Raw genomic sequence first — 18,044 nt, forward strand, 5'->3', positions numbered from 1 at the left:
ACCAGGTATAAAACTCACACTATGACACCTTAGTACCAGGTACTGAACTCACGCAATGACACCTTAGTACCAGGTATAAAACTCACACTATGACACCTTATTACCAGGTATAAAACTCACACTATGACACCTTAATACCAGGTATTGAACTCACACTATGACACCTTAGTACCAGATATAAAACTCACACTATGACACCTTAGTACCAGGTACTGAACTCACGCAATGACACCTTAGTACCAGGTACTGAACTCACACTATGACACCTTAGTACCAGGTATAAAACTCACACTATGACACCTTCGTTGCAGGTATATAACTCACACTATGATTCCTATGTACCAGATATGTGATTCACACAATGACACCTGGTAAAATAGACACTGAGTAACTGGGTAGTCTATTTGCCATTGTATATTCAGGCTTCTGTGTGATGGTTAGCATGACACAGATTTGCACCAAAGTTTATAATCAGTCAAAAGCTGTTTTCATGCAGATTCAGTGTAGCTCCACTTAACTTTGAACTGTGGTCAACAAACCCCCAATAAAAAAACTAAGTAAATGAAGAATGTCCAGATGGTTTGTTGTATTAATGATCTAAATCTAACCTGATAATCCCCAGACCCATATGATGTGAACACAACTCAATGTCCATTTGTTCAAATACCATGCCCCTCTGCCCTTTATCTTGGAAAACCAGTCAACTGCTTTGTCAAATCCAGTGTTCAAGCACAGTTAGGGTTGATAGTACAGTGTCAGTTCTATGGGTCTTCAGAAGGTTCTTGCTGAACTTTGAACACAGCTTGGCGTTGCTGACAGGTATGGTTTTACACTCAGAAAGCTAAAATGTTGAGTGTGTTACCTACTCAGGGTCGTTTCTGCTTAATCAGCTCATCCTCTGTGTCTCTATCAGAAAATATTGCCTCTTGTGTTCTGTTGTCCTCATAAATGTATGCATTGCTTTGGCTAGCCATCACTTTTGCACTCATCGACATAATCCCTGTTGTCCAAATCCCTGTTGAGTGCAACATTTATACCATGAACATAACTCTCAAATCTGCTGGTTTGTTAACTTTTTAAAGATATATCCCTGATTTTCTGAACCCTGATTTTAAGGACTTCAGATAATCTCAGAAACAACCCCCCCCCCCCCCCCCCCCCCCCCCCCCAAAAAAGGAAAATCATTCATATTGAAAAAAAAACACAAAATTTTAGGCTTAATATACAGTCGGGTCCATAAGTATTTGGACAGTGACACAGTTTTTGTAATTTAGCCTCTGTAGACCACCACAATGGATTTGAAATGAAGCAATCAAGATGTAATTGAAGAATAGACTTTCAGCTTTAATTTAAGGGGTTTAACAAAAATATCGCATTAACCGTTTAGGAATTACAGCCAGTTTTACACATAGTCTCTCCATTTTCAGAGGCTCAAAAGTAATTGGACAATTGACTGGCAAGCAGTTTCATGGCCAGGTGTGGCCTGTTTCCCCATTATTTCATGACAAATTAAGCAGATAAAAGCTTTGGAGTTGATTTTGAACTGTTGAATTTGCATTTGGTAGCTGTTCATGGGAACTGTCAATATGCAGTCCAGAGATGTATTGAAGCAAGTGAAGGAGGCCATCATTAGGCTGAAAAGACAAAACAAACCTCCTTGAGAGTGTTCTTGACTTGGCTAGATGTTGTGAAGGGGCTGTTCCTCACCAAGGAAAGAGTACTGTGATCTTCCACTTTAGTTGTCTTCCATGGTCTTCCAGGCCTTTTGATGTTGCTTAGCTCGCCAGTGCATTCTTCCTTTTAAGAATGTACCAAATTGTTGATTTGACCACTCTTAAAGTTTCTGCTATCTGTCTGAAAGATTTTTTTTTTGTTTAAGTATTAAGTATTTTTTAGTATTAAAAAAAGGAGTATTAAATATTTAGTATTTTTGTGTGTGTATTGTGTGAATGTATGTTTTAATTACAATGCTGGTGTTATGACTTGAATCATTAAGTAACCTCCCTGAAGCACTCGATGCATGGTCATGATAACAGACATTTTTGCAAATGCCACTTCGTAAACACACAGTTTAAAAAGTGTATCAATCCACTCGCTGATAGGGGAGGCTGGTGATGGATGGTATGCTGAGAAAATATGAGCTAACTGGTGACATCTGGTGGTTGGTTGAGTTTGCAAATGGTTCCAGTTGTATTATGCTCAGGGTGGTGCAGTGGGTAGCGAGAAGCAAGAAGGTTTTGGTTTCGGTTCCCGGCCGGGTGGCCAGGGTCCTTTCTGTGTGGAGTTTGCATGTTCTCCCCGTGTCTGCATGGGTTTCCTCCCACAGTCCAAAGACATGCAGGTTAGGTGAATTGGAGACACTAAATTGCCCTTAGGTATGATTGTGTTTGTCTGTGTGTCTGCCCTGCGATGGACTGGCGACCTGTTCAGGGTGTTTCCCTGCCTTTTGGGATAGGTTCCAGCACCCCACACAACCCTAATCAGGATAAGCGGCTTAGATAGGGAGTGAGCGTGTATTATGATGATGATGATGATGATGATGATGATGATGATGATGATGATGACAGTTGTTGTAGTGACAGTTTACTTTATCTTTATTTCCTTTTCCTACAGGAATGTCCCTCTGGAGTGATGAGGTCATTCAAAAAGAAACAAAAGTTAACCCGCAGCCTTACACAAATTTTCAGGTGGCGGCTTCTGAATCCATCGGTGAGAAGACCAAACTGTTGGATGTGAGTGCTTCCCTGAAGGCCAGCTTCTTTGCTGGGCTGGTTGAGGTTGGGGGCTCTGCACATTATCTAAATGAGAAGACATCTTCCAAACTCCAGTGCCGAGTCTCCATGCAACACCAGGTGACCACTGTGTTTAAGGAGCTGATGTTCTCAGGGCTGGAGGTCCAGTATCCTGACGTCTTTAACATGAAGGAGGCCACACATGTAGTGACCGGAGTGCTCTATGGGGCTAACGCTATCCTGGAGTTTGAAAATACAGCCTCAGATGCTTCAGAAAAGCAGACAGTCCAAGGCACCCTGAATGTGATGATCAAGAAGATTCCCTCAATGGAGATATCAGCAGAGGGAAAGGTTGATCTGAGTGACACAGACAAAGAGAAAGTGAAGAATTTCAGCTGCAAGTTCTATGGTGACTACAGGTTAAAGCAGAACCCTACCACATATGAGGAAGCTGTCTTGTTGTACAAAGATCTGCCCAATCTGCTTGGTAAGGATGGAGAACTTGCAGTGCCCTTGAAGGTGTGGCTGTACCCACTGAAGAATCTGAATGACATTGCTGCCCAGCTGAAGCACATGATCTCAGAGTCTTTAATATCTCAGGTGGAGAAAATGATGGAGGATCTCCACCATGCAGAGATGAGAACCAATGACCTGTTGGAGATCAGTAAGACCATCAAGGCCAAAGACATCTGTGACAAACTGGAGCTGTTCAACTGCAGACTGAAGGATTTCACCACAGTGTTTTCACAGAAACTGACTGAACTCCTGCCCACCATCAGAGATGGGACTGCAGAGGAAAAGAGCCTGACTGACCTTCTCATGTCCCAGCATGCATCTGGCTTTACCAGGAGCGAAATGGATGACTGGCTGGATGGGAAGGAGACTGAGATTGGCACAATCAAATCTTACGTTACTGAACTGAAGTTAGAAATTAAAACTCCAGGTCCAGAACTTGATATATTTCTCATTCAGCCTGATGTGGTTCATGCCTTTATGTTCACCTTCACCTCTCTGAAATATGAGGAACCGTACCTGAACAAAATCACCAAGACAACTGAGGACCTGAGGAGGGGTATCAACATTCGTCTCCCTGACCAGAACACACCTATAGAAACACCGTGGTATTTAAAGCCAGGAATCAAGGAGACCCTTGATTTCTCTCTCACACTTATTCAATGCTTTCCCTCTCATTCTAAGATAATCAGTTATATTTCAGACCCAGAACACCCTGGAGCCTCAGTCCGTTGGTATCGCAATGGTACTTGTCGGGATCCCTATTTGATGAGCGTCCCCTTCCTCAAAGGTATGTCAGCCGTTACATTAATCATATGGGTTTTTATTAGTGTTGTAGTGTACCAGTGTAATTTTATACTTCTTGCTGTCAAAACCCTGTATAGCCATAACCTATAGTAAAGCAGGAAAACATACTATACAGTATATGCTGTATTTCTCAAGCACTGGGTGCAGTGCATTGACTGACCTGAGCCAAGTACGCAGGATAGACTAGCCTCTTATTTCAGGACAGACTGAACTCTTATTTATTCTCCTCATAGGTCTTCAGTGTCTTCAAAGACCGTTACTATTAGTCTGGAAATGGAGACACATTCTTAATTACTCAAATTAAATCATGTTACAACTTCACTGGTTTTAGCAGTTTTCTGCTTCTCAGTTGCTGTTCTATAATTGCTGTGATTCTCACCATTGATACACCTTTGAAATATACACAAATAGCACTAATTTCACTGTTGTTCAAATAAGAACATGACACAGTCTGATGTTCAGGTGTGGAAAGTTAGCATGAGAATTTTGAGCGGTTTGCGATAGTCTCTTATGATATTCTCAGACATACTGAAACCAACAGCACAAAGCGAAAGAAAAAAATGTATATATATATAGTAACACTGAGTGTGATTCATGTTAAAATTGATACCCAAACCTTCATTAGTCAGGGAGTAAGTGTATTAGTAAACAAATCCATGTGAAATGATACAAGACTATGGATATTGTGCACTCATATACATGCACAGGTACTGTTTGGTAGCTCTGATGTCTCAGTACAAAGGAACAATCAGTGACATTTCCTGTCCTCATCCCCTGAGTGTCTGTGATTCATACATTTAATTTAGGCTGTTTGTTTAAGATGAATGATGAACAAACTACACTGGTGTCCTCATTATCTAAATCTCAACAAAGTGTGAATCTCAGCAGTATACTATTGCCTTATTATATGCTGTAGCCAGTGTGCTAGCCCTACAATATACCATATTTACTGATTAAATATTTCCACGTTTGTCTGATTTACACCAAAATAACATAAATATTAAATTTGCCAGAACTACTAGGCCTGTATATTTGAGAAGGACCAGTGTGTGTGTGTGTGTGTGTGTGTGTGTGTGTGTGTGTACGTGTGTGTGTGTGTGTGTGTGTGTGTGTGTGTGTGTGTCTGTGTGTGTGTTGTTACGGCCCAAATCAGGGCCCAACATAATGAGCTGTCAAAAACAAGAGAAAGGTGCAAAGTCGCATGTGACCACATTATTTAGCAAATCGATCTAAAGCAACCCCTGAATAAAGACAACATAACCAGGGCAGGAGAACCGCATACTCCCCCACTAACTTGTTTATTAAAGAGCTTCCATAACTCCCGATTTCATTTCACAACAAGTAAGAGAAAAAGTCTTCCAGACCTCTTCCTTCCCTACTCTGTCTGTCTAAGCTGAGAAAATAATAAGCACTCACTGCCCTGCAGGGGTGCCCAGAACAAACAAAGAAAAAGTCAAAAAGAAAATCAAATGACAAAGAAAACAGGCTAAAACACAAAATACATGTTTAAGAAAACCAAGGCAACAAAATTATGAAGAACTTCCAGGATGATGTCAGTTTAAAGAAAAGAAAAAAACCAAAGAAAACTCCATGCCAGCAAACCACAGGCTTTCATCAGGTCCACAGTCAGTCTCCAACAGTCAGCTGCAATCAGTCAGCCAATCAGCAGCCTCCAACTCGCTCTGCCTCCAGCTCACCACCAATCCAGAGAAAGAAGGAAAAAAAGGAGGACGGGGCACATAACTGTGAGCGTGTGTGTATGTGTGTATTGTGTGTGTGTGTGCGTGTGTGTGCGCGCATGTGTGTGTGTGTGTGTGTATACGTGTGTGTGTATCTGTTTGCACGTGCAAATTTGTCAGAATTTTTGCCGTTGTTTTTGTGTTTGTGTGAAGGTTTTAGATTAGCATTCTTCTCTTTCTTTTTGTGCAGATGCCTGTGATCTCACACTGGACCCAAACACAGCACACCAATTTCTCGGTCTTGCTGAGGGAAACAAAAAGGTGACAAGACTGGGTCCTCCCTCAGGTATTACAGACAGTATTTTTGGGACTCCACAGGTACTGAGTGAAGAGACTCTGACAGGACTCTGTTACTGGGAGGCTGAGTGCACTGGTGATGGATTCAGTATAGCTGTGACACATAAAGGCAGGAAAGATGATCACAGTGAATTTGGATGTGATGAAGAGTCCTGGAGTCTGCGCTGCCAAGGTCACAGATACACTGCCCACTACAATAATCAGAGCACTGATATATTTTGGTTCACCGAAGATGAAATCAGAATAGGAGTGTATCTGGACTGCCAGTCTGGCACTCTGTCTTTCTACAACATCTCCTCTGACACACAAAGATACGCACTCATATACACATTCCAATCCTGCAAATTCACTGGGCCCCTCTATGCAGGGTTTGGGATTCGGGGATCTGACACCTCATTGTGTCTTGTGGACAGGTGCATCATAGTAAATAAGGGTTTGATGGTGGAAAAAATAAATCTCTCTTTCCAGAAACAAAAGACACACACACAGACACACATGCATGCTTGCACATACACATACAGATGGCAAATTGTATTGATTCATATAGCAGTTGAGTTGAATGAGTTGAGTTGAGTTGAATCAGTGCAAACATGCAAACAACAGCTACAGTTCATTTTATTAATATCCATTTTTGCCTTTCTCAAAAGTCACTATACAATACATAAACATCAGCAAATGAATCATGAAAATAGAGTCAATAAAGTATGTGCAAGGCAACATTAATACATCAAATATCTACAAATATAAATACACTAATATATAAATAAATAAATGCTTTTTTTGGCAGTGAAAACAGATGTCTGTTGTGGACAAGGTTCAAAGACACTCTTTTCTTTCCTGTCCAGTGTTGACAAGGAAGATGAGGAAAATCTCTTCTTCTTCTTCCTCAGTACAGGGCTGGATGACATTGAATCATACAGAGGCTTTGTCTAATATCGTGTGGAAGGCTAAACATGTAAACAACATAGCCATAGTGTTTGTCTCTTACTGTGTCTTTGCGTTTTGTGATTTTTGGATGCACTGGGAATGTTCATTATTTGTATGAAAACAGAACCTGGAGACAAGATGATTAATTCTCTGTTTTTGTATTAATGCAATAGAGCTGTACTTAGTCCTGGTTTAAGAATGAACATGTGTTAAACATTAGCAGAAGGGAACAGTATATTATTGGGGAAGTGAAATGTGAAATATTTTCTGAGTTTTATTGCAGCCAGTGACATTTCTATTTGTGCATTTTAAATCATGAATATCAAACTAAAATGTAGATTTATGTCCTGGTAGAATCTCTGTTAGTGTTTATTCAGTGATTGCTTTTTCTATATATGTGCTTTGTTTATGCTTTAATTATTGGTGCGATGATTTTTTTGTGGTAACATCATGGGGGTAAGTCTAAGATTTTCATAAACTTTCAGGAATTTCCAGTACAGTGTAACTGCGGCATCAGCTGGTACCTGTAATTCCAAATTAAAGTAAAGTTGACAAAATCAGAGATGGGGCAGTTTGTTTGTTTGTTTGTATTAAGATAAACAAATATGTGTGTACAGAGTTCATAATCATCCATGCTGATAACGAATTACTAAAATAGTGAATTAGTCAGTTATTAGTGTGGTCAACAATTAACGAATACATACAATATCAGACTTATGCATTCATTACAGTTTTTTACTGCTTTATTGCTTACACACTAAATTTAAAAATAAACACACAGTTAGTGAAACCTGTCACTCAAGGAGCAAAACCTCAGGCCAGATCTGCACAACTATAGGCACTGCCTTTAAAAATACCACACCCATAGACCAACTGATCAAACACAGCCATTCAGGAGTACAGACACTTAGGTGCTTAGTATAGTTATAAACTCACCAATCAGGCATAAGCACTATAAAAAGACAACAGGTGAGTTCATCAGAAATGGAAGGCAACGTCACAGGAAGAGGAAGAGGAAGAAGGAGAGTGAGGATGAGAGGGGGAGGAGGAGGAGTAGGGAGAGGAGGAGGAAGAGGAGGAGAGAGAGGAGGATCTGGAGGAGGATGTGGACAAAGAAGACAAGAATCGGATGAGATCTGATTCGAGCACCATTGGTTGAAATCTGAACAGCTTTGGTTGAGATTCGAGCAACATCGGTTGACCATGTTGTAAACCAGGGGTTGACATTGGTTGACCATGTTGTAAACCAGGGGTTGACACTGAAAGACACGAGAGCCTGTGATGTGGATGAAGTGCTGTGGTCAGATCCAGCAACGTGAAAAGATGATGCTTAGAGTGTTTTTTTTTATTATTATTATTTTGAATTCATGCTTTCTTTTTGGTCCCTGCTCTGGTTTTCAGTGCAAAACTCAAGCTTTGGAAATGCATGGATGTATGGACTGATTTTCAATGTGGAGACAAAGAAATATTTTCATCAGTGTGCAGTACTGGTCTTCTGTGTTGTGTTTGGTCAATATATTCGTGAACTTTACTCTAACAATATCTCTGAAAAATCAAACAAAGAATATATCATTAGAAAAGTAGAAATGTTAAAAGTGGTTTAGATTGAGCACAGCAGTGTGTAACTGGTTCAAACAGAATCAGATTGTACGAACCATGTGTAAATGTAAATCTGCATGATTGCACACACACTCTGTGAACAGTGAATTCATCTCTGCATTTAATCCATCCAGCACACCAGTAGTGAACACACACAACAGACGCAGGGGCAGAATTCCTCTGCGCCCAGGAAGTATTAGGGTTAAGTGCCTTGCTCAAGGGCACACAGCCATGGATGCTGGGAATTGAACCGGCAACCCTCCAGTCACGAGCCTGGTTCTCTAACCTTTAGACCACAGCTGCCATGCAGTGACAAAATTGGGTTTTTATAAATTATTGTGTAGTTTTGAATGAAGTGTTTCATTTTGCAAAAGGTCTTAGGCGTTCTGCTACGTTTGTGTGTGGTTGTGTGTAAGAGAGAGAGAGAAAAAGAGAGAGAGAGAGAGGGAGAGAGAGAGAACATAAATAGTAAGTAGGGGAATCTCCCGTTTATGTCTTTACTATGATTTCCTCTCAGACACAACAGAGGGCAGTTGAATGACAGCTATCTGTGTTTTTATATTTAATGACCTTTGTGACCTTCCACAAACACAGTGCATGCACAGTAACAGTCATATTCTGTTAACCTGTCTTAGACATTAAACTTTCTGACCACTCAATGTAACAGTCATATTCTGTTAACCTGTCTTAGACATTAAACTTTCTGACCACTCAATGTAACAGTCATATTCTGTTAACCTGTCTTAGACATTAGACTTTCTGACCACTCACTGTAACAGTCATATTCTGTTAACCTGTCTTAGACATTAGACTTTCTGATCACTCACTGTAACAGGTATATTCTGTTAACCTGTCTTAGACATTAGACTTTCTGACCACTCACTGTAACAATCATATTCTGTTAACCTGTCTTAGACATTAGACTTTCTGATGACTCACTGTAACAGTCATATTCTGTTAACCTGTCTTAGACATTAGACTCTCTGATGACTCACTATAACAGTCATATTCTGTTAACAGTCATATTCTGTTAACCTGGGACATGGGGCACCCGCACCAAAAAATTCAGAATGGTAACATTTGCACAATTGGTTTTCTATCGCTCATTTGCACGTCACATCAATGATATCGTGTCACCGTGTGGGTCAGTTAACCTTGTTGGAGTGCACAGCCTGATTCTAGTTTGTGAGCGAGGTAGGCTACTGCCTGGGAAGGTCTCCCACTCAGAAGTATGAGATGGGGAGGGGGACGGGGTTCGGTTCACCTCAGGTCTCCCCACTGGAAGCCCGAGGTACAGGGGGAACAGGGAACTCAATAGCCCACCTCTAACTTTGCACAGTACTAATGCAATTAGTAAAATCAGTCACACTACGAAATGCTACCACATAAACCACAATTAATTCCTAATGGCCTACTGCGAATATATAGTTTCAAAGACATATTGTTGCATTTTTCTCTGGTTTGCGTAAAATTGTCAAGAATAATATAAAACCAACCTGAACCTGGGGCGCCGGAAGTGGGACTTTTCACTCTCTTGTTAATCAACACCGTCTACGTTATGCCAAAAGACAGAGAGAGAAGTTAACCATTGCAGCGGTAATCTAGCTCACTTCTAATGTATGGTCTCGTTGATTTGTGCAGGTGGATATATTTCTACGTTTTGGGGTTGGGGGTGGGGATGTCACCTGCCTCTCTTTAGCTGATCCTCCTGGAGCATGAAGGACTGCATTCTCTTGTTATAATTTAAAGTTTTTATTGAATTTTATACTGAATTAAAAAACAAAAACAAAACAAGAACAAAAGAAAGACAGAAATAGATTGACATTGATATTACATTACATTATATGGCATTGGTATACAATAATTTAAGAGAGGCAATTGTTTAGTTAGAGTAATGTGGTGGGCATTAGTACATGGCAACATTTACAGATGTACTGTACCAACACATTAGATTCTTGCCGGGGTTAGATTGCTCCTTCCGGACATATACCCACTAAAGCAGTCCCATTGTTCTTTAACTGTATCATTTTTCCGGTTCAGTCCTCCCAACATCTTTTCACTTTTCACAGTTTCCATTATTTGTTCCCTCCACATTTTCAGTGTAGGAGTTTGAAGTTCTTTCCAAAATCTAAGAATGAGCCTAACACAGGTTATTAAGACAGTTGTTAATACTCTAAACGCAAATTTACTCAGGTGCGGCACCGCAGTTTTGTCCCCAAGGAGACACAACTTTGGTCATCTGGGCACTTTGCAATCTAACCATTCACCCATATATTCCAGAACATTCCTCTATACAGGAGAAACCATGGGACATTCCCATAATTTGTGCATGTATGTACTCTGTTCTGTTTACATTTCCACCAAAAACTGTCTTTAATTAGATTTATTTTATTGAGCCTTGTTGGGGTGTAATAATATCTGTGTAGTATTTTATATTGAATAAATTTGTCTCTGACTGCTCTGATACACTCCACAGTGTTGAAAAGAATCATTTCCCATGTTTCACCATCAAATGTACAATTAAAGTCTTTTTCCCATACCATCCTAAGGTTTTTACAACCATTGTTAATTACCCAAGGATATATTTCATACCACTTTGATGCTTTATGAAACATTCTGCGTAGTTGTAAATACCACTCTATTGTTTTTTTTGTTTGTTTGTTTTTCTTGATGGGACTGAATAAACGTTCCTATATATTCAATAGGTTTATTATAGCAAAAATGGGGGGACAAAAATCATTTCATCTGGTAAATGCTTTAGTGATCTTGTTTTGGTAAAACAATAGTAAATCTCAGAAAACACTCCAAACCATTATCAAACACATGTAGAAAGTAAATTATACAAGACTGATCCATTATACACAAAACATTTCCTCACATCACGTGGTAAATGCTCAAAGTTCTTTTGTGTCCAATTCCAAATCCACACTGTGGTTTACCACACGTAAACCACAGTGTGGTAAATAGGTTTATATTTTTTGTGTTATGAAAGTGCTTTGAGTGTGTAAAAATGCCAAGAAGCTAAAAAAAAATAAAATAAAACTAAAGATTTGTACCATAATGTGTGATGTAATTTTCTTTCTTTCTTTCTTTCTTTCTTTCTTTCTTTTTTGTTTTAAATGGATTTTATACAATTGGTACCAAAAAAGTATCATTCAGGAACCGATATCGAATTCAAGGTATCAGTACCGTTATCGGAAATTTTTGAACGATACCCAGTCCTTATCATTAATCTGCTTTCTGGCAGAAAACGGTTACAAAGAATTACAATTGGTGTCACAATCTACATGTTATTTAGGTCATATTATAACTCTGGAGGACCACAAAATATGCCCAGATCGTATCAAAGCAATCTTGAATGTTCCAAAACCACAAACCAAACAGCTAATGATGTCCTTTTTGGGGTCAGCTGGCTGCTGCTACCCCTGGATTTATGACTATGCAGAGATCTCCCAAGCATTGTGTTTCACGCCAACTCATGAAAAGAACTGTAAATTTCACAATATAACAGAATACATCACATTCTCTCAATACAGCAATAGTTTTGCTTATAAAACAGCAGCACTTTCCATCAGTCTCGCTGGCGCCATGTCAGTCGTTTCACTGCTAGTAAGCTTCAGACGAATTGCTTTTAACTCCAATACCAAGACCAAGACCTTATTGCACAATGTAAGGGATATTCTCGGCGGTGTCCGAAAAGGTAGAGGTACTTCAGCAGTGCGTAGCATTTTCACTACTTTTAATTAATTTCCAAGTCGGAGATCAAAATCCGTTCAGAATCTCTCATCTGGCTTCTGCAAGGCGTGCTTGAATGTGGGCGTGTCCAATTACAGTTGGTTGGATTATGTCATCACCCTACAATTCACTAATGCACTACTTATTTATGCTCCCCCCACACAGTTTAAAAGCTTTTGAGGGGTTCTTATGAATATTTGTTGCGCATTATTTGCCTGGCGTTTAAAGCGACAGTGCACAGAAACTACTCTGGGTTACACTTGCCCCTGCGTCACACCACTGCTGAAAAGGGGGTCTGTGATCACAAGAGCATTCAGCTGCTGATAACAACAAAATGCCTCTAAATAACACACTGTAAAAACATCTACATAGAATGTAGAGGCTCAACACTCTAGCTTGAATTGTGTACTCCATAAATAACAGCATTGACCTAGAGCAAAGTTATGCTACAAAGAGAAGTGTCAAGGATGGTTGTGGTGAAGACAAGAACAGAAGTTCTTGGAATAGGTATAGTGCAACTAGGAAAATGAGAATAACACCCAGAAGAGACCACCCCATCCTAGAAGATCAGATCGGGGCGGCGGCGGCAGTCATACTGGACCGTCGTGGTGAAGAAGGAGTTGAGTCAGAAGGCAAAGCTCTCAATTTACCAGTCGATCTTTGTTCCAACCCTCACCTATGGTCAAGAGCTCTGGATAGTGATTGAAAGAATGAGATCGTGGATACAAGCGGCGGAAATGAGTTTCCTCCGCAGGGTGGCTGGGTGCACCCTTAGGGATAGGGTGAGGAGCTCGGACACCCAGGCGGGGCTTGGAGTAGAGCCGCTGATCCTCTGCATTGAAAGGAGTCAGTTGAGGTGGTTCGGGCACCTAGTCAGGATGCCTCCTGGGCGCCTCCCTGTGGTGGTGTTCTGGCCAACTGGGAGGAGACCCCAGAGAAGACCCAGGACATGTTGGGAGAATTATATATCTTGGCTGGGCTGGGAACGCCTTGGGATCCCCCAGGAGGAGCTGATGGACGTAGCCTGGGAAAGGAATGTCTGGGCTACCCTCCTGAGCCTGCTGCCACCACGCCTATTGGTAGCCTTTTTTATTTCAATTCCAACCTTGGTAATGAAGTAGCATTTTTCACCGGGTTGTCCACGTCTATATAGCCTGCATGAAAAACACGGTAAGAGCGCACGGGCCGAAGTATCTAAGATGCGCTGCCATTTTCGGAACACTGTAGTTTCACCAGATCTACGTTAACAATATCCGCCGTTGCATGATTACATAGCCTAGTGTAAGTGCGGACGGATTCTTTAAGCACCGCGGATGTCTTTTCCTAAGTCCTTATGAAATCTCATTTCCTTAACCTCATGATGCTTTCTCTCAAGGTCAAGGAAAAGTGGTTAGGAAAGGACATAGGACTTAGGGTTACATTATTATTATTAATAGTCACAAAAATAGCTAACAGAGTAATAAAATGACATTCACAGCAAAATTCCTAAATCATAATAATATCACTGAAAAGCAACAAATGCAGGGTTGCATCTACTAAAGGTTTGCGTGTGTGTGTGTGTGTGTGTGTGTGTGTGTGTGTAGAAGAGAGATAGTATGGTGGACAGTCTTCCATTTATATGTTGGATAATATTTTACAGTGTTCTCCACCGCTCCGATAGGATAGTGTGGGTTTTTCGTTTCAAATAAGATGATTCTAGCTTGCAAATGTGTTAGTTAAGTAATATGCTCAAATGTATCAACAATGTAATCAAAGGTCTATATCTTTGATGAATGCGGCTTCTAGGGATTTTCCATTGTGTCTGCTTTATGAGAAGTTCGGTGTGAAAGAAGGAAGTTGGGTTACATAAAATCAAGGAAAGGGGGAAGATGGGTGGGCATGAGAAAGAATGAGAAAGAATGTTTCACAAAAACAGCTGAGAGGGTAATAAAATGCCCTTTACGGCTTATGAAACGAGAAATTCAGTGTGAAAGAAGGAAGTTGGGAAACATAATGTTGGAGAAACAAAATGTTTCTGTGTTTTATGATAATCACTGTCACAATTATGTAGCCATTTTTATGTGAGTTAATCAATGTAACCATTTGTACTAAGATGTATAGTAACGATGTAATTTCTTGCATTAAAATAAATATTCAAAATATAAATGTTCTTTAATTCGGAAGAAAGGGATCTGTGTACATAATGGTGGAAAAAGAATGTACTTCTTTGGAACGATGGGAGAGCATTTGCAGGTGCATGGTCATTAATAAGGATGTAGTTGGTCAAATGTTCAAGAAGTCGAGCAGTAAATATTGGTAACGGATCTTGGTCGTTTTTAACTGAAATGCGGGCGCGATGAAAATAATTGTATTAAAATAGTTGTATTAAAGAATGGAATGGGGAATTGGCGTGACCAGCAGGTGCACCCATTCGAAAAGAGATGAGACAATGCATATTTTAGTTTTGGAAGAGTTACGTCCCAGATGTGAAAATGTTGTCTAGGGGTATGGTAAGGGACGTAACATAAAGGAAATCCACCACCAGTGCTGATTTGGGATGATGACGAAAAAAGATGGAAAAAACACGGACTTGGGAGCAACGAATGAGGGATATATTTACAAAAAAAGTGTGCATATATATATATACAAGATGTATTTACAATAACAAATATACACACAAAAATGGGAGAGGACGACGGACGGTGCCAAAGGAATGAACGTAACAAAACCGAAGCCACCCTGAAATACCTACACATAAAACACACACTGAACTACTAAACAAAAAGGTGGCAGAGCCAAAGGAAACCTAACTACACTAACTAACTACAAAACATAAGATACACAAGTGTCACCTGCCTCTAACCTAAAACCTATACAACCCTGTCCTCCTCCCCACAGTACAACAAAGCCAAAGTGAAATCCACAAATGAGGTCAATAAATGAAAAAATACATAGCCAAACACAGTAAGGCAAGTTTGAAAACATTCACGAAAGCACAAAGGAGAAACACAGCGAGATCGAAATCTGAAACAGAACACATCCAGCCACTTTAAACTTAGGTGCCCCATCTCCAGTTGGCAGAGGCAAAAGGAGCACTCCGTCGCTGGTTGGTCGACGGGGAACGAGGAGGCGGGGCGCAACACCAGGCCAGATGGAGATTGGCATCTGGTTCAAGCCACAGCTGGATACCTGTGCACAGAGAGAGAGAGAGAGAGAGATGCAGACGAAACAAAACACAAACAAAAAAATGCAGTGTGCCACACGTAACAACTCCACCCATAAGAACAAACTCGCCCCGTAAAACAAATAGAGAACACCAAATCAGAACACACACAGAAACAAACAAAAACATTTGAGTATGAGGCCAAGCGTCCACTGACACATTCAGTTCCAGGAAGCTTACGGTCCACCACACAAGGGCCAGAGAAACGAGCTTGCAAAGCCAAACCAGAGCTCGGTAGCATCACCAGAGCTCGATCCCCAGGGCTAGCGCCTTTGTGTCCCATTGGTTAAAAAGTCAAGAACCCAGCCCACGAGATTATGACTCAGGTCAAATTGTTCTAAAACCCTATTGGTTAAAATGTGGGGTTGAATTGTGTTAAAAGCAGAGTAAAAATAAACAAATAAAAGTCTAGCATAAGGCCCACTACCCTCCACCTGTTTAACAATTAAGTTAAGCAGAGTGACTGTGGCACCCTCTTCTCCTCTGTGTGGCCTGTAAGCAAACTGCATGGGATCAAGCGCATGCTCAATTTTTCTTACAATTTCTGACCTTACCAATTTTTCGAAGGTTTTCATTAAAATTGATGTGAGGGCAACCAGTCTAAAATCATTAAGGGTTTTGGGGCTGTTGGATTTGGGAACAGGAACTACCACAGCATCCTTCCAGACGTTAGGTACGTGCTGTGCTGGTGAAGATTTAATGAAAAATGTCGTGGGATACAGGACTCAGTTTTTTTGCACAAGACTGAAGTAAACGACCACTGATGTTGTCAGGTCTATGGCTCTGATGTACTCTTACTGAGTAGAAGGCCTGCTCCACATCCTTTTGGTCTATGTCAAAGTGCTGGTTATCCACTAGTTCCTGAATGTCATTACGAAAATCACTCACTCACTCATTATCTAAGCTGCTTATCCTGATTAGGGTCACAAGGGGTGCTGGAGCCTATCCCAGCGCTCATAGGGCGAAAGGCGGGGAAACACCCTGGACAGGTCGCCAGTCCATCGCAGGACAAACACACACACATTCATACCTAGGAGCAACTTAGTGTCTCTAATTCATCTAACCTGCATGTCTTTGGACACGGGGAGAACATGCAAACTCCACACAGAAAGGACCCTGAGCGCCCAGCTGGGAATCAAACCAGAGACCTTCTTGCTATGAGGTGACAGCGCTACCCACTGCGCCACCGTGCCGCCCTTACTAAAATCAAAGGTATCAAAATGATTATAAAAACAATTAAGAGCGTGAGCATGCTCAGTGCCTGAACTGAAGCCATCCAGGGTGATCTTACTGCTGATCTTTGGACTCTGCAGGCCTGTTATAGTTTTTATGCTAGACCAGGCTGGACCAAGGTTATTCAAAGCCATCTTGTTCTCTACTTCATTTTTATAATACTGTTTTTCTTTTAAGATTTTTATTTTCAGCCCCTTGGTGGCTGTCCGCAGATCAGAGACTACTCCCTGTTTAAAAGCACATTTCTTTTTCTGTATGCTGGACTTTGGTCACTCATGGTTTGTTGTTAGGGTAGATTTTAACTCGTTTACAGGGAATTATCATGTCCCAACAAAAGAGCAACATATGAACATGTTACATCAACAAGTTTGTCCAAATCCTCATCACAAGACTGTTTAAACATGTCCCAGTCAGTGCAGTCATAACATTCTTGCAGGCAAAGCACAGATTCTGCTGTCCAGTCCTTTATGTTCTTTGTCTGTGCTTTCTCTCTCTTTAAAACCATTTCATAAACGGGCAGTAGATGTATAAAGTTATGGTCCGCTGAGCCCAGTGGAGGTGCTGGGAGTGTTTTATAGGCAGAAGTTGGAAGAAGGAAGTTGGGGCACATAGGGTCAAGGAAAAGGGGAAGATTGGTGGGCATGAGAAAGACCGTTTCACAAAAACAGCTGACAAAGTAATAAAATGACATTCACAGCAAAATTCCTAAATCATAAAAAATATCACTGCAAAGCAACAATTGCAGGGTTGCATGTACTAAAGGTTTGCCTGTGTGTGTGTGTTATGTTCCTCTGCCCTTTAAGGTGTCACAGTGACATTTAATTTGACTACCCCTGCTGGTGGCTGTCTTGATCTATTTCTCTGTTTTTATATACTTCCTTGCAGGTAGATGTAATCTGTGCAGTTACCCGTCTAGCTCACATGAGCTTGGTTTGCTCTTCTCTATAAATACACCCCAAGTCTGGCTTGAAGGGTGTGTGGGGGGGATGGGGTGGGGGCGCTGGTTTAACCAGTGGCAACTGTAACCTTTGAGCCAGGCTGCACTGACTGATGTTTTGCTTTCAGTGCCTTTCAGTTTTCTAATGAAATATTGAGCTGAACTCTGTGTCCGTGTCCCCTTTATGTTGCGGTTGGTGTGGCCGGCTGTAACACTGTGTCTGTTTGTGTGTGTAGTGTGTGTGTGTGTGTGTGTGTGTGTGTGAGTGTGTGTGTGTGTGTCTGTGTGTGTGTGAGATAGTATGGAGGAAAGTCTTCCATTTA

General features: G+C 40.9%; 1 protein-coding gene across 1 annotated transcript; it reads left to right on the forward strand.

Annotated features, from left to right (window-relative positions):
• The first annotated feature begins 2,615 nt into the window (after positions 1 to 2,615).
• Positions 2,616 to 7,021, forward strand: LOC115817102 (stonustoxin subunit beta-like). Its single transcript, XM_030780348.1, has 3 exons — positions 2,616 to 4,046; positions 5,990 to 6,501; positions 6,934 to 7,021. Exons 1-3 carry the CDS (start codon positions 2,616 to 2,618, stop codon positions 7,019 to 7,021), a joined length of 2,031 nt encoding a protein of 676 aa, XP_030636208.1.
• Positions 7,022 to 18,044: the final 11,023 nt, after the last annotated feature.

Source organism: Chanos chanos, chromosome 7 (genome assembly GCF_902362185.1).
Source record: "Chanos chanos chromosome 7, fChaCha1.1, whole genome shotgun sequence".
In the NCBI taxonomy this organism is placed as follows: Eukaryota; Metazoa; Chordata; class Actinopteri; order Gonorynchiformes; family Chanidae; genus Chanos; species Chanos chanos.

Bases quoted from the DNA above. Each gene is read 5' to 3' on its own strand.
- LOC115817102 (XM_030780348.1), top strand. From the start codon at position 2,616: ATGTCCCTCTGGAGTGATGAGGTCATTCAAAAAGAAACAAAAGTTAAC. The intron at 4,047-5,989 runs GTTACATTAATC...GCAGATGCCTGT, and splicing joins TCCTCAAAGGTATGTCAGCC to GATCTCACACTGGACCCAAA. The intron at 6,502-6,933 runs GTGCATCATAGT...TTTCCTGTCCAG, and splicing joins TCATTGTGTCTTGTGGACAG to TGTTGACAAGGAAGATGAGG.